This window comes from Mixophyes fleayi, chromosome 1 (assembly GCF_038048845.1).
Source record: "Mixophyes fleayi isolate aMixFle1 chromosome 1, aMixFle1.hap1, whole genome shotgun sequence".
Classification (NCBI taxonomy): Eukaryota; Metazoa; Chordata; class Amphibia; order Anura; family Limnodynastidae; genus Mixophyes; species Mixophyes fleayi.
Genome location: NC_134402.1, coordinates 284979387 through 285001278, shown reverse-complemented (window position 1 = coordinate 285001278; position 21892 = coordinate 284979387). Strand labels below are relative to the sequence as shown.

At 40.0% G+C, this 21892-nt stretch overlaps 1 protein-coding gene across 1 annotated transcript in view; it reads right to left on the bottom strand.

Moving 5' to 3' along the window:
* LOC142108060 (transmembrane channel-like protein 1) overlaps positions 1–16159 on the bottom strand; it is a 39421-nt gene extending 23262 nt beyond the window's left edge. Inside the window, exons 1-9 of the mRNA XM_075191734.1 lie at positions 16141–16159; positions 12438–12558; positions 11595–11685; positions 10958–11039; positions 9123–9229; positions 8055–8153; positions 7392–7534; positions 5211–5355; positions 2601–2795 (exon numbers count right to left, since the gene is read on the bottom strand). Of these exons, the coding sequence (XP_075047835.1) occupies positions 2601–2795; positions 5211–5355; positions 7392–7534; positions 8055–8153; positions 9123–9229; positions 10958–11039; positions 11595–11685; positions 12438–12558; positions 16141–16159 (1002 nt within the window). The remainder of the gene's footprint in view (positions 1–2600; positions 2796–5210; positions 5356–7391; positions 7535–8054; positions 8154–9122; positions 9230–10957; positions 11040–11594; positions 11686–12437; positions 12559–16140) is intronic.
* Between the last annotated feature and the right edge of the window lie 5733 nt (positions 16160–21892).

The following is a 21892-nucleotide window of genomic DNA, read 5'->3' as shown; positions in this document are numbered from 1 at the left end:
ATTTGAAGATAAAATTAAAATATTATCCGAGTAGATCATGACAAAATAATATAAAACCCCATTAACAAAATTTTCAAACACTGCTGGTGTGTTACAGAGGTGGAAGGGCATTACAAAGTATTCATAGTGCCCACTCTGAATATTGAAAGCTGTTTTCCACTAATTTCCTTCCAGATTAAATTATAAACTTCCAAATAGTTTTATAAATACTGAAGCACTAGGAGTTCAAAGTTAGTGCAAATGTCAAAGTAAGAGGATAACGGTTTTTGAGAGTGATTTTGATCAGGCCTCAGTAGTCAATGAACAGGCTGAGAACATGAAGATTCTCCTCAACAATGAAGAAACCTGTACCGGAAAAAGAGATGGATTTTTGGATGGAACCTCTGTTCGAGTTTTCTTTAACATAATCAAATATTGCTCTATTTTTGGCAATGGATAAAGAGTATAGTCTGCACTTAGATGAATAGATACTGAGGACACAACTGTAGGAACGATGAGGTGGCAAGGTCTCAGCATTGCATGTAGAAAATAGCAGAGTACTGGGAATAATATATGAGAATAGTCAAGATAATTTTCATATATGTCACAGGTAGAGAAAAATTTATATAGGCAAGACATGAAATAAGAATGTCCCCGAAAAAGAATGTCCTGAGTGCCAGTCCAGTCTAAGGCCAAGAAGTAGCTCATTAAGGATTCTATAAACCTTAAAAAAGGACATTTGAAAGGTAATTGGACATTTGAAAGGTAATTGGAATGGTTCTAAACTGAACAGAAACTCTAGTGATGAGACACCCATTAAAACACCAAGAGCCAAGGATACTTTGGGGATTCCAAGTTTTTGAATGAGACTGTATTTAATTAGGTAAACAGCTGCTCTAGAGTCCAATGAACCAGATGTAAATAATGTTTTTCATGAAAAGACATATTAAAACAATGTATTCTGTTTTGATTCTGCATTCTGCAAGGTCTTTAGCAAAAGTGGCTGGGGTCATGAGTTTGATTCCTGACCATGGCCTCATCTGTGGGGAGTTTGTATATTCTGGGTTTCTCTGGGTGCTCCGGTTTCCTCCCACACTCCAAAAACATACTGGAAGGTTAATTGGCTGCTGTAAATTGCCTTTAGTCTCTCTTGGTCTGTGTGTGTGTGTGTGTGTGTCTGTGTGTGTATGTTAGGGGATTTAGATTGTAAGCTCCAATGGGGCAGGGACTGATGTGAACACAGGGAGAACAACCAAACTCCACACAGATGAGGCCATGGTCGGGAATCGAACTCATGACCCCAGTGCTGCGAAGCACAAGTGCTAACCACTAGGCCACTGTGCTGCCCAATATAATAAAATTATGATGATGATGATGATACAGTGCCAAACCCTAGCCTCAAAACTGGACTGAAACAATGAGGCTTTAGTTATTGCTTTGCTAATGGGTCTCTCAAAATGCATCAAGGATGAGTTGGCATCTTAGGATCTCCCAGATACTCTTGATGACCTGATTCCCCTATACAAGAAGGTGAATCTCCATTTTAGAGAATGCAATCAATAGACTAATCATTTTACAAAGACAGTACAAGTTCATTTGGCTCCCAGTTCCCAACAACTCTTGCTTCTTTACAGCAAAAAGCCTATGTCGTTTCTTAATTCCTATTCCTTGAAACAGAAACATACCAACAGACCACTGGGCTTATTTTGGAACTAAGGGTTATTTTGTTAACCAACTGACAGTGGAATGTCAGTGGGGTCTGTTTCCTGTGCAAACTGTTACAAATAGCTTAGGGTGTGAATCCACTCTGCTGTGATTGGTGTTGCTGTGTGCGAGGTGCAGAGTCTAATAGGTACCCCAGGTTTCACCAAGAACCCTTGCAAAGCATTACTGTGGTTCGTTACAGAGAACTCACAGCTGATGGCCTCAAGAACTAACCTCACTAGTCAGTAGCTGATATATATAGCAGATGAGACAATATTTAGAAATGATGATTAATATACAGTTTAACTCTAAATGATACCAAATGAATGCAAACACCATCTGTTACTTACGCACCAGAGAATAATCTGAGTGGTGTAATTAGAGAGTGCGTGACACCACAGGCATGTGACCGAACACGGGCTCATCAGTCACTGGGAGCACCTAAACTATATAAAACCCACCAATCCAGACATGCTCCCTTGTGAAGGACAAGAAGAGGCTCAACACAAGCACAGGTACATCATATCTTTTTGGTAGTAGAGCAGTTTGTAAGTAAAGACAAAATATGTTTTTATATATTATCTAAAATAATATTTGCCTGAGCTTTTCAGTGTATTTCTTACAATTATAAATAACCTTACTGTCATAGTAACTAAAATAAAAGAAGAAATATTGTAATGATGAGTGATCACAACAAACAATTAATCATGTTTTGGGTTCTAGTCATGAAAATGGCTGCTCTTTAAACTTTATTTAAGTGACTGCTCATAGATAGCAGACAGTTGCAATGAGGTTGATCAAAGTACTAATGTAAATGTTTGGAATTTACAGTGAAATCAACTATTAAAGAAAAGTGCACAGTGACAAAAAAAATAATAGTAACTCAAAACATTGGTCTATAACTTGAAAATACTAACTTCATTCCGTTCCCACCAACCATAGTTTTCCAGACCTTCCAAAGCAAATTGCTGGGACCTTCGCACAACGAAATAAATAAGATAGCCACTTCCTGCCAGAGTGCACATAACTAGAAAGTTTGCAAGAACTCTGAGAAATCTGACTAAGTGAATATTTTCTTCTTTCCTGTTCTCTTGTTCTTCTAAGATTGACTCCTGTAAAATAGAGGTGATAACAAATCAAATTCTTCTGAAAATATGAATTGATATAAGTAACACTATCACATAAAACAAAGAGAACATGGTGTCTTCTAGTAAAAGACTAAATAGTGGCAAAACCGCTACTTTCTTCTATGAAGTTACACAGTTGCTCTTACTTAGCAGGAATTACAGCACATTTGCTTTCACAGCAGCTACATGAAAAAAGATGACAATAAATATGGGTAAGCACCAACTAATCAAAGGCAAAGGGGGGTCTCAGGGGTGTAGTACGTATTAATGATGCTGTAAACACTGACAGTGTTTACAGCGACATAAATAATTCTAATCATAACACACAGACTTTCGTATACACAGACACACCACTGATCCGATGTGAGGAGAACCCAACACTTTAAAATGACATCGCTTTGAACCGCGACTTGCATATTTAAAGCGGCAATGCAACGGACCCGGCATATGTAACCCTAAACTAACCCTAATCCTAACCCGAACCCTAATCCTAGTACGGTAAAGTTCATACTTACATTACATAATCCTACGCCGGATCCTACGCCGGGCCGTGGTGTGTCTGTGTATATGAAAGTCTGTGCTTGTGACATGTCGGTGTGTTATGATTCTGATTATTTGTGTCGCTGTAAACACTGTCGGTGTTTACAGGATCGTTAAACTGACTACCACCGAGTCTCAGTTCCATTTGTGCACTTGTACTATAGCACATCAAGATGAGGACTTATTTATTTTATCTAATCAAACTTTAATATGAGTGGGGGTACAGGTTTCTCTTCTGATTATGAAAAACAGAACTAGTTGGCTAGCATGATATACTTAATGTATTTTTGTATGTGAATTTGTTCTCCCAGGACCTGAGTCATTAAGGAAAGTAAGGCAAAAAAAGAGTAAAAAAAAAGGAGTAAATTTAGTCCTGGACAAACCATGTTACAATGCAAGGGGTTCAAAGTTGCTTATTATTTTGCACATAAGGAAAATAATAGCACACAAATATCTGATAGCTTTATTTTTACGCCCAAATTTAAAGTTGATCTAGGACATGTCCTACCCCAACTATAAATCTGTGCCCGAGTTTTAAATTTACCTCCCCTCAAATACAACATGGCTTTGCCAAGGTTCAAGTTGACTCCTTATTTTTGCTTTGTTTTCCTTAATGAATCGGGCCCCTGTGTCTGCGTGGGTTTCCTTGGAGTGTTCTGGTTTATTTCCAAACCGCAAAAACATATTGGTAGGTTAAATGGCTACTGATAACATTAACCCATTAACTCCCGCATTTTGCGAGAGTCTCCCGGACTCCCGGGGGAGTGTGGCAATCTCCCATATTCTGCCCACTTCCTAGTGAAGTGGGCAGAATTAGGTCCCAAACGCCGCGATTCCTGGTGAATCACGGCATTTGGCTCCGCCACCCGCTGTCAAATGACGCGTTTGCATCATGATGTCAAGGGGGTGGGGCCACAATGACACAATTTTTCGCGCCCCGCCCCCCTCACGCCCACCTCCACTGGAAGAGAGCTGAAGAAAGTTGGCAAGTATGATCTATGTATAATATCTAGGTGCTATATAAATAACGGCTAATATTAATAATAGGCAGATAGTCGTATACTAAAATATATATAGTATCTTTATTTTAACAAGTGCTTGTTCTGACATTACAACATCAATTATTTACAATATTATATTCACTGCTACTCATTGTAGTTCTTTATTTCAACATTGCTGTTTAGTGGGGCACACTGTAGAGGGAGGTAAGTGTAAATGTACGCTAGCAGTAAATACCTTGCGTAGTAAGAGAACAATGCAGTTTACTAATGAGGATCTCAGGAAAAATGCAGGACCTGAAGATCTAACTTGAAGCACAAATAATGAGCAATGGAAATGCTCTGTACACTGGAATCACTGCACCTGATGCAGTGGTGTAGTAAGCCAGCAGAGGGTGCTGGTGCAGCAAAACTATATAAATCCTTTATTTCCTGCCAGGCCTGCAGTAGATAGTTTTAACTTGAATTAAAGTTATTGTAATGTAAGAGTTAAAAAAAAAAGCTTAGAAAAAAACCAAAAACGGTGTGTCTATTCTTTATGGCTGGATACTACTATATACTTATACAACACTGGTTTTATTACAATATATTGTATATACTCTAACACTGTCTGCTCTGAACTTTTGGGATGGTTTAGCAGTATAAATATGTTGGCAAAGGCACTATTAGTCTAACACAACACTCACAAGCTGGTGCAAGACCCTGAAATAAGTAAAAGTTTGTGTTTTATCAATACTGCATTCTTTGAATATATAAGAAGGCATCACTCATGTGACTGAGTGCTAAACACTCTGATCGGCTGAGTCGGAGTCATCAGTCTAGTGTTTTAGCTCAACAGTGAAAATACAGATCATAGTCTTACTTTAAAACTAGTTGTTATAGATGCAAATTTATTGTCAGCTGTTTCTGGGTTTCCAATGAGAAAATCCCAACTTGTATACATTTTCCAGCTAAAATTAAAGCTGTTATCATCGCCTCCGCCATCCTCATTAGCATTCTTAGCCATTCTGTAAGATGAGAAGGAAGAGGATTTTAGGGTAAGAAAGACATTTTTATCTTATGTAAATCTCAATCTTAGCTCTGAATTCTGCTGCCTCTACTAGGAACATTTTGGTCAAATGTATGAGCATTTAACACGTCTTACTTATTTGATAATCTCTTACTTTAAACAATATTGAAATAAGTCAGGTTTAGGTAAGTTGAGTGCTATATTCAAAACTGAGCTCCCAGTACAATTGATGGAATATATTCAACTGAATACAAACACGTAAATGCTCCATTTTTTAGGGCAACATTTTACACCTGCGCATTTTGGCGTAAATGTTGACATCGCTAAATGATTGCGGCCAGCTCTCCAAAGTTCAGACAATGTTTGAATTGATTGACCCATAATTCAGTGAATAATTAATACCCAATAGAGATTCAGACCAATCAAATTGCATGGAATGTATATAAGCCAATCAGCAAGCATTAAAAAATGTCACATGCCTATATCTTTAAAAAAGGAGCTTACTCTCATGCATACTGGTTTTTACTTGAGGAAAAACATATGTGGATGCTCTGTGACTGTGACAAGCTCTCTCTACCTATCTCTCTCTCTCCACCTCTTTCTCTATCTCCACTTCTCTCTCTCCATATCTCTCTTCCTCTAACTCTCCCTCCTTCTACCCCTCTCTCTACCCAGCGCCGGTGCTAGGGTCCTTGGCGCCCTAGGCAAAGTTTGAAAATCGCCGCCCCCCCCCCCTTTAAAAATCGCCGCCCCCCCCCTTTAAAAAATCACCGCTGCGCGTCCCTCCCCATGTCTTTCTTTAACTTACCTGCATGAAGCTGCTCCTCTCTGCTCTGTCTTCTCCCCTCCACTCACAGACACTGTCGGGCCGCGATGATGACATCATCACAGCCTGTCACTGTCAGTGAGCGGAGGGGAGAAGACAGAGCAGAGAGGAGCAGCTTCATGCAGGTAAGATTCATAGCCCCTTCCCTCCTCTCCTCCCCGTGGATTTCCCTTTTTTTTTAGTTCGAGGTGCCCTGCAGAGCCCGGCGCCCTAGGCAATTGCCTAACCTTGCCTAATGGGAGCTCCGGGCCTGTCTCTACCTCTACATCTCCCACTCTTCTATTTCTCTTTCCTTCTCCTACTATCTCTCTACACTTCCCTCTCTCCATCTCACTCTCTCTACCTCTCCTGCTCTCTACCTCTTCTACTCTTCTACCTCTCATCCCTCTGACTATCTCTCTTTCTGTCTCTACCTCTCGCTCACTCCCTCTAACTCCCTCCCTCTCTCTCTCTCTCTTCTCTTCTCTCTCTGCCTATACCTCCTTTTCCTCCTCTCTCTACCTCCCCCCCCTCTCTACCTCTACATCTCTCTTTACCACTAACTCGCTCTCTCTCTCCCTCTCGCTCTACCTCTCACTTTCTCCCTCTCTATCTCTCCTTCTCACTAACTCTCTTTTCCTCTCTCTCTTTATCTTTATCTTGACATCTTTTCACTTCTCTCTCTCTACATCTCTAACTCTCCCTCCTTCTACCCCTATCGCTACCTCTCACATCTGCATCCTCCCTCTCCTCTATCTTTAGCTCACCCATCTCTCTACCTCCCTCTCCCTCTCCATGTCTGTCCTTTCGTACTTCTCCCCTCTCTACCTCTCCCTTCCTCTCTCCCTCACCCTCTAGCTTCCTTTCACCCTTCCTCTCTCTCTACCTCTCACTCTCTACCTATCCATCTCTCTCTTTCCCTCTCCCTCTGTCCCTTTCTCTGTCTCTCTCTAACCTCGTCCCTTTTTCTGTCTCTCTCTCTTTCTCTCTTCCAGTGTCTGGCCTCCACCAGAGTTCCAAACTAATGGGCAGTTTTCCAAATCAATTATGTGCAAAGGTTTGTATAAATGTTTGGGCAAAATGTTTGGGCAAACCAAGTGCACATTTCTACTTGTGTATAATTTTGTCATATTGTTTCTGTAGCCATTAATATGCAAAATAGTATCCTTTCCTAAGTTCCTTATCTGTATAACTAAGCTGTAATAAAAACTTAAATGTACTAAACTTACGTTCTGATGACAACCATGAAGCTGTATGCAATGGTGCCAATTCCAACCAGCAAATAAGAAAGAGGTAACCTAAACTGGAGCCATCCAATGGTCCTTTGACTGTTATAATAACCATAGAAGAGAACAGAATATTGTGCAAACCCCTAAAACAAAAATACATCACTAGATTTAATAAAAACAAGAAGAGAGCAGGAAACACATATTACAGACATTTTAGTATGTGACTAGCTCTACAGGTTGTCAATAATATAATTCTCATGACTACTTGCTCCAAGCACATTGCACAACTATGCACTAAAGTTTTTCTGTTATTCTTATCTACACAAGCTGAGAAAAGGACTGCATTTAAAAATATATTTCTTTAAGCAGCCTATATATAGTTTGCCGTTTTTACTTTTAAAATGTACTTATTTATTTAATGACCTCTGTGTATTATGTTTATAAGATTACACTGTAGAAATTATATGTGATTATTTAATATGATATGATGATATTATTTTGGCGTTGCCTCAACTGATTCCATAGCACAATCTTCTATTTTGGTATGATTTCAAACAGAGGAATGTCATCCGTGACATGGGAGGAAAATCACACCCAAAATGTTGTTTTATTATGAGATCATTACACTGTGTTTTGTAAACTTATATACTAAATGCTTCTTACACTAAAGTCCCACAGAGTGGCAAAATTCATAGCATTGGCTTGTTCGGCACGTGGAACTGTTTTCCTTGGAATTGAACCATGCGGCTTCCCCATTAGTGCCTACAAATAGGAACATACAGCATGAAAATACTATTACAACATTGAACACAAAATATTCTACTTAGTTATACTGAATGGGAAATGCATCAAACTGTATGTAACAGAAGGGTTCCCTTTAATGTTCTACAAATGTTAAGTAAAACATTAGGAGAAGAGATATGGAGGCATCACAAGTTTTTCTTGCCACAACGGATTTTATTACATTGCCACCATGGCATAATAGAATATTTTGCAGAGAAGTAGTTGTATCCTTTGCAAAATTTACTCCTGGCCAAGGTTGCAATTATCACTCCTGTGTTGTGCCAGTGTGTTGTAGAAATAAAAGGCTTTGTGCCAAAAAAGACAGGGAAGATTGTTCCTCTGTGAGTGATCCTGGTGTACTGAGCTACCAACAGCAATGCATCTAGGTATCAGCTATACTGCACAGACAGACTGATTATTCTGCATTTTGCATTCCTTGATATATAGTAAATGAGGGCTATCATGTTGTATCCTCTGATGTGACAAAATTAAATATCAACCATTGATAAACAGTAGGACAAATTTGGAACTGATAGAATTTATTCCAGAAAAGTATTATAGATGTAACAATACACAAACCTTATTTGAGAACCTTGAATATGGAGGAAAGCTTTATAAAATATCATTAGAACATGGTTTAGCTGATATTTAGTTATTTGTGCAAACATGAGTTTAAGTATACTGGTCTCTTTTATATAATGGCTTTAAACACACTGATTAAAATAAAATATTTCATAACAGTTTAGAAACATTATATAATATTAATGATATTTCTTCTACGTAAATATTTGTTTTATATAGAACTGGTTGGGCTTTCAGTGCCTTATTTCCTATTTTTATACATTATCTAATGATGAATCATATATTTCTTGTTAAAGATCATGTGAAACTCATTAGATGATGAAATATAAATGTTCAAAATCTAGTTTAACCAGTTTAATACTTCACCTCAGGCACCATGACTAGGCCAAATGTCAGTCCAAAGAGTATCATATTGATTCCATACATCCAGCGAAGAAAAATAAAATAAGAAGCAACTGAAGAACCAAAGTGACCTGGGAATAGAAATTTTGTGTAGCTGTAGTTGTATTGCAATTATTGTCATTACAATTGTAAGGGCTATTCAATATCAACAGATAGAATTATCTACGATTGTCCACGACCCTGGTCGCAACCAGGGTTATTCCCATGTTGGAGCCGAATGCACTGCGGTGTGAAAGGTGTTCCCGGGTTATTCTAGAATAACCTGGGTTCTGTTAAAAGCAGCTCATTGGCCTCTGCTTTGTAATCTATATGAGCCTCTGCTGTCCCCTTAATGACTCAACTTGATGATACAGGTCCAGTGTGAAAGGCGGCAACCTGGGATATACCCGTGACCGAAGTGAGGTGTGAAGGTTGCAACACAGGTTAAAGCCATGTTCATTATCCCCGGGATTTTGGTGAGAAAGGGGTATTAGCTAGACATTTAACAAATTATTTAGCTAGATATTTATTAGTAGTATTGTTGATAGTTAGTTTGCTTAAGAATAACACACTTAAACAGGCTTTCATGCAATTAATAGGGTAGTAAGTGTGAGCTCTCAACAATAATAATTAAAAGTGTTTTGGCTTCTGTTACGCTGATGGTCTGTTCACAAACTTACAGAACTAGTTGGCGGAGGTCTTCACCTTTAGCAGCTGCCTTTCCCATAGAGCTTAACATGCTCACCGGTACTCAGATGCCCCCAGGACTTAACTTCAGATGTAGAGTAAGTTTGTAATACAAAACCGTAGCGGCAGGCCAGGAGGCAGCGTAGATGGCAGCGGATGGTCAGACGAAAGCAGCGGTCAGAGGTCACTAGCAAGCAGAATGATCAGGTAACACGCCAAAGGTCAGGGTCACAGGCAATACAGCGGGGTCCAAGGTACAGGCAAACGAATCAGGGTCACAGGCAAGCAGGCAAGGTCCAAGGTACAGGCAGGGGTCATACACAGAAGTTCAATCCAGAAGGTATACACCAAACAGCACAGGAGCAGGTTAGCAGACAGGGAACTGGACGCTATAACCGGCAGTGAGGCTAAGCCCTCCCTGCCTTAAATACTATGAATGGCCAATCAGAAAAGAGGAGGACAGGGCTGACAATCAGCCTCAGGAGGCTGCTGATTAATTTACTAGCTAGAACTGGCATAGGTAATAACATAAACCAGGAACATGTATAAATATATAAATGAACCAATTTAAATCATAGGAGAGCTCGCTCTGGTGTTGGAGGATGTCTCTACACCCTCCTACTCTATGCCACAAAGATAAGCTCAAGGAAAAATAACAGTGCATTGTAACCAAATCACGCCAGGATGCGACGTACCACCGCGGCTCGTGACAGCTTCATGCTAGTCACATATAAATGCCTCATTTGAAGACAGGTGGGAAGCTGGAACTGGGAGTAGAGCTTCCTATAGAAGAAGACTTTATTTCATTGAGAGTGTGAAACCCAAGTGGCTAAATCCACAACAATCACTAAATGATTTTTTGCATAGAAGATAAAACTTGCTACCATTGTCGTATATTAATAGCATCTGTACGTATCTGTAGAATAATATGTGGGTCAATTTTAACACCACTGAACGTGTACTAAATGAAACCGGTGAACACATTCATGATCATGATTTTTTGATGCAATTATTAACATTTGTTTGTTACATTTAATTTCTAGATGTGCTTTTCTAGACGTTCAAGAAATTATATTAAATTCAAACACTTGCATTTTTAACTCATCCGGTTAAGGTATAGGAAATTCACTTACTTTCAATTTCTTTAATTTTCATTTCCCATGGTATACAGGCAGTTTTGAAATTCTCAAAATCTCTCTGAAATTTCATCCATTTCTAGGAGAAATGTGCATTTTAGTAAAACCATATTTAAATGTTTTGTTACACAAGATAAAATATCCTTTATGCCAGTTACATAAAGAATAAACTGACAAAACAAACAAAATACAGTTTGTCATGGTTCTATCTATAATTACTATCAGACAGTTAGTGCATCCTGCAGTCACATTAAAATGTTATCATCTATTGTACCTGTATATTTAGGTACGTGTAATATTTTAGTTTACTATGGATAATTAATTGAATAACAACAAATTCAAATGTAATTCTAGAGAAAAAGAATTTCCTTGCAATGATCAATGGGCAACAACTTTTAAGAAATGATTTAACCATTATATGCCTAACGTTAGTGCAGGTGACCTTGGGTTATCAATTCTTCAAGATCGGAAGTTTGCTTTATTTTGAAATAAAGTATGTGAACTGTACTTCTGTGGAATCTTTGACAAAATTATTATAATTATGCTAAATATTTTATCAACAGCTTTAAATCTGGTACAGTAAAATGTGCATTAAACAACATTATATTCCATTTACGAATTAACATAGACTTACTTTAAGCATCATGACTTTGTATGCATACAACTTTTTACCCTTTCCTTTGCCGAGTGCTCCTTCAAATTTTTCCACAAATTGCTGAGCATCCCTACAGTTTAGAAAAATTATTTTGTAGCACTGAAATAGCCAACAGCAATGCTTTTCAAAATATTTACGTTTCAAGCAAAACAGTACATGGTACAGAAAATATGTCTACATTTAGTAATGTTATCCTGTTTAAAATGTATTTTTAATATCTGAACATGTATTTCAGCTAAGAAGTATATGTTTATGTTCTCTAGAATGTTAATGGTTAAGTTGCCTATATAAACTTCACTGGATACATTAAATATCAAATAGTCTAACTATATATAAGCAGTGTGTGTTTTCTATAATAAATATTGCATGCTGAAATTACTTTTTTTCCAACAAATATTTACTTTTGTGTCTTTATTTATAGTCCGACTAAATTAAAAATGTACCTATATGTGTGAAATCTCCAAAATATACAGGACAGTGGCACATCAATTAGTCATTTGTGCTTCTTTAAATCGTATTTCTCTCAACATAACTTTATGTAACATTAAACTTTCTTCAATAATCTTAAAGACACCAGATGCTTTTACGTTTGTTTTAATAGAAAACATAGGGAAACCGGTATATCCAGATTCCCATTAACCTTGTTCATTCCTATATCCACACAGTAAATGAGCACTGAAATTGATTACACAGACCTCCAATACAGATATTTAATACACAGAAACCTCTCACTTGATTTTCATTACATAACTTTAGTCAGCATCAATTCCAAATAGTCTGTCAAAAGTCAATACTTGTAAGTATCATCCAGCAAGATCTTACTTTAGGACTTCCAACTTTTGTTTCATCTTCCAAGGTTTGTTCCTTATAGTTGTTATCAGTTTCTTTTTTTCCTCTACTGCTTCCTTTAATTTGTCTAATTCCTCTTCTGTTATGTCATCATCTTCAGAGTCAGACCTGCATTAATATAGACATACACTTCACCTTTCAGTAATGTACAGTCAGTGTCTAAAAACATAAACTGAGGGATTTCAATTGAAAGAACATTTATAATCCTTTGATGACCAGACAAATATTAACAACACTGAGCTTTTATCTATGTATATTACTTTAAACAGTGTTTGACCAGGGAAAAAGTGAGGGATACTACAGGGTGTTACCCTTAAAAGAGATTTATGTTTGACAAAGCTAAGGAAAACTGACACCAGCGACTTTATTCTGGAGCCTTTTCTACCATAGTCTACTATTTTTGGGGTAGGGAAGTGGTGAGATATTTGCTTGTCATTAATTTCCTCATAAGACCTTTTAAATGCATTTTTATTTCTAATGGTAATTATTTCAACCTTATTGTACCAGAATTTGATCTGAATTAAGAAAGTGCATTTTTATTTCTAATGGTATGCTGTCCTTTCACTGTTTGTTTGTTTAAACCTTTTATTGCTAGTGTTAGGGGAGTTTATTGAGGGGCTGATTGAAGAACACTGATCACATGTGTTTGTTAACTATATATATTCATTGTAGAATGGCTGCAAAGCTCTAAGTGTATAGTTGCAAGTGTTAAAAAAATTAACTAGCATAATTCAGAGTTATAACAGGAGGAAACAGGAAAAGAACATTCTGCCTATTATCACAGTTACACAAGGATAACAGTCAGTATTCACTTGAAAAAACATATTCTGCTCCTGATGTTTCCATCTCTCCCTGGCTACAAGCTTCACTCAACATGAGAACTGTTTTGGACTCTGCTCTTATTTTCTATTCAGCTCATGAACGTTTGTTTTATCTGTCAGTTTATTTCCCCTGCAAAATCCCCTCTGTTTAATCAGCCTGCTGTACTACTTGCTCAGCCACTCCCTCCCCATGCTACAGCTATTTCAGTCCCCTATCTCATGATTGTACTTTCAATTCTACTTAAGGCTTTGTCTGCCATCACAAGTAGGAAGAAATGATACTGACTTTGAACCACTCTCCTCTCTCATGACTCTGCTACTCCATCACCTGCTCTTTATTACTCTCCATTCAACACTTCCACCCACTCCCCCACATGGCTCCCCACATCATTACTCTATACTATCCAACCATCCATTCACAAATGAATAGGTCCCTGTCTCCTGTGCTCATTCCCCCTCTAACTAAATCTGTAATCTATCTCTTTCTAATCTATCTCTTTCTATTGGTATTTTTCCATCACTATTCAAGCATGCAGTGATTACTCCCATTTTAACAAAACAAAATTCTGACCCAAACTCTCTCGCAAATTAATGCACCATCTCTCAGCTCTCATGTCCCTCCAAGCTTCTCGAGAGAATTGCCTACACTCGCCTCACACACTTTCTTACAGCAAATAACCTATTGGATCCTCTTCAGTCAGGCTTTCGCTCTCAACCTCCACAGAGACTGCGCTGACCAAGGTTGTCAATGATTTGATCACAGCAAAAAGAAAAAACCATTACTCTCTTATAATTCTCCTGCATCTCTCGGCTGCATTTGACACTGTTGACCACTGTAACGCTCCGGTCCCACCTGTCTCGTTACCAGCAGTCCATTCATCTGGAAACTGCCATGTCCCAGCATCAGACATTCTTCAGTTCATTCATTCAGCTATATTCAGACCTGTGCAGGTGCAAGACTATTGCACTTCAGGACCTTCTCCCTCTTTTTCATTGGCTAACCACTTCTGGAGCACTATTTAAACCTCCTGGATTCACCTGTCTGATGCCTGTTCTTCAAGCTCACTTCCTGTAGCCTGTGGTTCTGGTTCCTGTTCTCCTTCTGGTTTGCCTGTGTTCCAGTCTGCTCTCAGTTTGTGGTCTGTGCTGAACCTTCGCTGCTCCATTACCTCACTTACCATCTTACCATCTCCAGTGTACTTCATCGTGACAGCTCCAGTTCTCTCATCGCTACCACTCAGAGCCACTATAACACCTGTGACTCCTCAGCTGCTATCACGAGTTATCTCCGCTACTTCAGCCTTCTCTCAGTCTCTGGCCGTGTTGAACTATCGCTGCTCCCGTGCCTCTACTAACATCTCCAGTGTACTTCATCGTGACAGCTTCAGTTCTCTCATCACTACCACTCAGAGCCGCTACTACATCTGTGACTCATCAGCTGTTACCATGGGTTACCTCCGCTACTCCAGCCTGCTCTCAGTCTCTGGCCATGCTGAACTATCGCTGCTCTAGTACCTCTACTACCATCTCCAGTGTACATCATCGTGACAGCTTCAGTTCTCTCATCACTACCACTCAGAGCCGCTACTACATCTGTGACTCATCAGCTGTTACCACGGGTTACCTCCGCTACTCCAGCCTTCTCTCAGTCTCTGGTCGTGTTGAACTATCGCTCAGAGCAGGATTAAGGCTTTGGGGGGCCCGGGGCACTTAAAACAGGGGGGCCCCTAAGATCTAAAATTAAGACAGTGGTTCCCCAACTTTTACATTTTGCGTCACACTTAGAGCTAGATTTACTAAGCTGCGAGTTTGAAAAAGTGGGGATGTTGCCTATAGCAACCAATCAGATTCTAGCTTTCATTTATTTAGTACCTTCTACAAAATGACAGCTGGAATCTGATTGGTTGCTATAGGCAACATCCCCACTTTTTCAAACCCGCAGTTTAGTAAATCTAGCCCTTAGAGTCTCCATAATTTTTTCAAGGCACCCCTCCAAAATATTTACTGAGCAGTCCTGCAGTAGTTGGGTCAAAATAGCGTAATAAGTATTTAGATCAGGACAAAAATACTCATTTAGTTGTATGCAAAAATAATACACATAAATCCAATTTACAGCTAACTCACTCTGTGTCCCTGCATCATCTCCACACACACTGTGCCCCTGCATCATCTGCATTCACACTCTGTGCCCCTCTGCATCCACACTCTCTGTGCCCCTCTGCATCCAGACACTCTGTGCCCCTCTGCATCCACACACTCTGTGCCCCTCTGCATCCACACACTCTGTGCCCCTCTGCATCCACACACTCTGTGTCCCTCTGCTTCCACACACTCTGTGCCCCACTGCATCCACACTATCTGTGTCCCTCTGCATCCACACTATCTGTGCCCCTCTGCATCCACACACTCTGTGCCCCTCTGCATCCACACACTCTGTGCCCCTCTGCTTCCACACACTCTGTGCCCCTCTGCTTCCACACACTCTGTGCCCCTCTGCATCCACACTCTCTGTGCCCCTCTGCATCCACACACTCTGTGCCCCTCTGCATCCACACACTCTGTGCCCCTCTGCTTCCACACACTCTGTGCCCCTCTGCATCCACACACTCTGTGCCCCTCTGCATCCACACTCTCTGTGCCCCTCTGCATCCACACACTCTGTTCCCCTTTGCATCCACACACTCTGTGCCCCTCTGCATCCACACACTCTGTGCCCCTCTGCATCCACACACTCTGTGCCCCTCTGCATCCACACACTCTGTGCCCCTCTGCATCCACACACTCTGTGCCCCTCTGCATCCACACTCTCTGTGCCCCTCTGCATCCACACTCTCTGTGCCCCTCTGCATCCACACCCTCTGTGCCCCTCTGCATCCTCTCACTCTGCCCCCTTCTTCATTCTTTTGCCCCTCCATTGCTGTTTCCTATCACCATTCCCCTCCCTTTTTTTTACTGATCATACTTGACCTTCTTTCTTCTATTTCTTCTGTCTTTTCTTCTTACCAATTCGGCAGTGCCTGGGACCCAGCATCGTCTCTCCTGCCGCTGCTCACTGAATGTCGGGCATGATGCCGTCACGCTGGATGTAATATATATCTATATATATATAGATATATATTAATATTAGTACAGGTACTTGTAAAATGTACAAGCACCTCTGTATAAAACGCATGTAAAATAACGCCATTGGGTATATGGCTATAATCATTGACACATTCTACATCACCTACAGCTCACAGTATGACACTTACAGCTCTCCCAGAGGACTCGCCTAGGTTGTCTGCATAAGACAAATCATTGCTTACACAAACTAAAATACTGTACATTAAAACAATCATCAAAAGCCCACATTGAAATGGGTATTGACACCACACATTAAAACTAGCATTGATAACGCACATTAAAAATACCATTGATGACGTACACTAAAACTAACAATTATATCGCAAGCTAAAACTAGCAATGATACCACACGCTAAAACTAGCAATGATACCGCACGCTAAAACTAGCAATGATACCACACGCTAAAACTAGCAATGATACAGCACGCTAAAACTATCAATGATACCGCAAGCTAAAACTAGCACTGATACCGCAAGCTAAAACTAGCAATGATACCACACGCTAAAACTAGCAATGATACCGCACTTTAAAAATACAATTTATAATGCACATTAAAACTAGCAATGATACCGTACATTTAAACTAATATAAAAAATAAACATTGATAATGTTACACCAATTTTGACTATATATATATATATATATATATATATATATATATATAAAATCATGCAGGACCCTCTATTTTATTAATCATTATTAAAGTTATTATCGAAATCTGCCACTTATAATAAAGCTTTAATTAGATTACATAAATATGTGTATATAAATAAATAAATATAAATATAAATTATGTATAATGTACTACAATTTTATTCAAACTTTAATATAACTGGACGGCTTCAGTAATTACTAATGATTAATAAAATAGAATCTGCCACTCTGACATTGGCTCTACCAGCCTAATATTACAGTTTAATGTATATTTATTGAAACACTACTGATAAAATTAATAATCATATGCATATACATATTTAAGAAGACCCCTCATAGCATGATTATTACTAGATTGCTTGACTAAATATGTAAAATGTAGCCAGAATATATATACATATATATATATATATATATATATATATATATATATATACTCTTACTGTTATAGGTGGCTACACTTTACATATAAGAAATAACCATGTTATTAAGGGTTTTCTATATTTAGTTTTAGTATTTTAGTATAATTTTTTCTCCCACTCACCTCTCTATTCGGTCTTCATGCTGAGGAGGAGCTGCTGCAGCTGCACATGCGCAGCAGCTCCATTTCGTACATTTGAGGTATTACAGCAGCTGTGGTGGAAAGAGTGGGCGCACATCGCGCATGCGTCAGCTGTCAGATGGCCGCGGTTGCTGTCAGTTGCTGTCAGACAGTAACTGACAGCTGATTATAAACAGGAGTGGTAATTCGGGGGGCAACACCTGCGGAGAGAGGGGGGCCCGGTTCGGTAGCTGTCAGTTGCTGTCAGACAGCAACTGACAGTAGAGAAAGTCATACTGGCGGCGGAGGTAGGGGGGGACGGGACACCCGCGGAGAGTGGGGGGCCCGGAGCGGTAGCTGTCAGTTGCTGTCAGACAGCAACTGACAGTAGAGAAAGTCATACTGGCGGCGGGGGGACACCTGCGGAGAGAGGGGGGCACGGAGCGGTAGCTGTCAGTTGCTGTCAGACCACAACTGACAGTAGAGAAAGTCATACTGGCGGCGGGGGGCCCTCAGAGAGAGGGGGGCCCAGGGCACTTGCCCCCTGTGCCCCCCCTTAATCCGGCTATGCTATCGCTGTTCTAGTACCTCTACTACCATCTCCAGTGTACATCATCGTGACAGCTTCAGTTCTCACATCACTAGCGTTCAGAACCGCTACTACATCTGTGACTCATCAGCTGTCACCACGGGTTACCTCCGTTACTCCAGTCTGCTCTCAGTCTCTGGCCGTGTCGAACTATCTCTGTTCCAGTACCTCTATTACCATCTCCAGTGTACTTCATCGTGACAGCTTCAGTTCTCTCATCGCTACCGCTCAGAATCGCTACTACATCTGTGACACATCAGCTGTTACTACGAGTTACCTCCACAAATCCAGTTTGCTCTCAGTCTGCAGCCGTGTTGAACTATCGCTGTTCCAGTACCTCTATTACCATCTCCAGTGTACTCTATTGTGACAGCTCCAGTTCTCTCATCACTACCGTTCAGAGCTGCTATTTCATCTGGGACTCATCAGCTGTTACTACAAGTTACCTCCACCACTCCAGTCAGCCTTCAGCCTCTGGCTGTGTTGAACTATTGCTGCTCCAGTACTTATTGTTGTGTCTGTATTTATACCACTCATCTGTGGACTCCATCATCTCCATCCACTTCACCTGACTCCCCCACATCTTTCTGCTGTACACTCACTCACGGGACCGTGACCTATTAGAATAGTCAAAGACGGCATGAGAAAGGAAATGTAACTCAATGTATGGGTAAGCAATGGGAGAGATGGTCAGTGCATCTGGGTGTCAGACAGCAAAAAGGGGCGGGGGGTTACATGAATAGCCAGGGGGTCCGAATCTGGTGAAATTTATCTTTCCAATCATGCAGTTGGAAGGTGATTTTTTCCCATATGAGATATTAAACAAATGCGAGATTTAAATGTAATGACGCAGGGAGGGTTAACCCACTTTTGTGATATGGCCATCAAGTAACACGGCCATGATGTGAAAGTGTCGACATTAGGGAGGACCAAGGGTCCTTCCTAATTGGGCACTGGAGGAGCGAGGATAGAAAGCTACTGACCCAATCCCTATCCCAGAAGGATCTTAGGGCAGGACCACCATATGTGAAGAAGGATACCCCTTTTCCCGCAGCCTCACCAGCAATCAAAAGAGGTAGGTGGATAAAATTGAGAGAGTTTAAATAAACTTTATAGGTATTCTCTTTGATCATGGTAGAGATCAAACTGGAAGCCACCTTCAATCTGATGGTCTCTCAATAGTCCTCTTCCGGGGGCAGGTGCATGTCCTGCTCCCACTCCCTCCTAGTCTAGTATGTAGTCATAGATAATATTATAAAGGAATGAAATCATGTTTTTATGTAATGAAGAGGAGAGACACAGTGTCTCAAAATGTGAGATCGGGTGAAGGGGACCGGCCGACAGGAGGGAGTTAAGAAAATGCCTAATCTGCAAATATTAAGCAAATTTCAGATTGAGGTCAGGATATTTGGCTTGGAGACCGTCATAGGATATAGGAGTTCCCTGGTTCAAATGGTCCTAAATGAACGTACACCTGAGTCCATCTAGTTTGGTAAAAAAATCTAAAATGTCCCAGAAGGAAATCGGGGTTAAGCTACAAGGGTGTGATAGACAGGAGAGGGAGGGGTACAGAGTGGTGTCGTTACTTTGAGATAAATGGACTGCATGACTGCCCAGAAGAGAGAGGTCAGGCGAGTAAAAGAGGCCACAATTTGACTAAAATAGGCTGCCCAGTAATAGGCTTTGAGGTCAAGAAACTCCCTACCACCACAAATTTTGGGTTTCTTGAGGAGCACTCATCTTGGGAGACCTGTTGTTTCAGATAAATTTAGTCAAGTGCTTTTGAAAAATGGATAATTCAGAGACAGTGGCTGTCTGAAAAAGGTAGAGCTAAAGAAGGACAGTAATTTTCACGGCAGTGATCCTGCCCAGCCACGATATAATTAGGGAATGTCAGGAATATAGATTTTAGCAAAGAGGCCCAGGTAGTTCTGAAGTTGAATTGGGATGTGAGAGTGTGACTTTCGCGAGGGGGAATATCCAATGATGACGATGATGACAATCTCACTCATTCTGCGTCTTTATTGTCACCTACTTTCATTTCATAAGTAATGAATATACGCTTTCACAGCACTCCAGTCACTCCGGCTACAGAACAACTGGCTGCAGGGTGCCTAATATAGAAGAGATTTATTTCTCTACACTATTTGTAACACTGGTATAGTGCTAGTGGTAATTTAATATTCTGTTGAACTCTACGCAGTAATCAAGACATGAGACCCCATCCTGCCTTCAAGATATCTTCAAAACTCATTACCAAGCAGGATGTTATGTGCCAAGTAATTGGCAATACCAAAGTATTGTCCATCAAAATGTAAAATGGCAATATGAGGAAAGCAAGATTTAATATGACCACTAGGTGGTCAGCTAGATGTAATATGCCCAAAATGTGGCCAATGTAGAGCAAGATGTAATATGCCCAGCAGTATCCAATTAGAAAACTGTGCCATAGACCCTCACATCACATAATGTGACACTCCTTGTCATGGTAAGGGGAGACCATGTCTCAGGCACTAAGAAGCTACTGAATGCCAGCAAAACATGAGCAATAAATTCTTTCAAATGGACACCTGTAGCCTTGTAGCCCTGGCAGTCTACAAAATTTCCCTATGCTAATCTGCCATTGATTATTACTAGGGGCATATTACGCTTTTCAGGATTGCTAATAATCTATTTCTACTGTTTAGAGTGCATTGAGATGGGGGCCATCAGAATTTCCAAAATTGCGACTTGTGGTTCTCTAGAGAAATGGTTGCTCTTACTTGCAAGCTTCTTTCATGCCGACTGTCAGCGAATCAGTTACAGAAGTGATGCAAGAAGGTTACTTAAATTCAGGCCCTTATTGTTTTCTATAACAAACAAAATTGTGTGTGCTTCTTTGAATTACAACAATATTTATATTTACCTTTGTGTTCCAATAACAAATATCCTCATAATCTACACAACAGTGTACTTTACTCCATATACAATTAAAATAAATAACGTAGACTATAAAATAAGTCAATACTGAAGTTACCCATCACCATCCTTTTTCTTCTTGTCCTTCTTCTTGGCATTGTCCCTTGCTTTTCCTTTGGCTGGTCTAGGTCCTTTCCTTCCCTTTCTCCCCCTCCTCCCAGAGGGAGGGCTTTCTCCATCCTCATTTATCTCTTCATTTGTGGCATTTATGTTCTCATCATCAGTTTCTGCCAACCAAGGCTTCATATCTGGTACTCTCCAATTTTTTTCTCGCCGTTTTGGAGGTTGATTTTCCTCATCATCCGAGCCATCATTTTCCCCTTTGGCAGAAGAAATTTCAACAATTTTTTAAAGGATTTCCTCATAAAAAATAATAAATTCTGCACACAAGCAAACAGCCATTTACAACCACCCCATAATATATATATATTATATTTTTATTTATACTTGCTCAGCAAGTAATTTCAGTACTTACGAAGCAGAGTAAGGCACTGCACACAGCTCATCTCCATACTTTCTGTCAACATGGAATCAATATGATGTGTCTACAGACCTGTATTTCCCTACAGCTCTTCCACATATCTGTTGCAGCACTGTAATGTACTATATTCAATAACTTATTTTAATGCTAGTTTACAGTGTAAAGTGCTATAACATATAGCCCAGTATAGGGTCCGATTCAATTCAGCAAAATAAGTTGCACTTTTTGCTTCTGGAAAAAGCACACCATTTCACATCAAA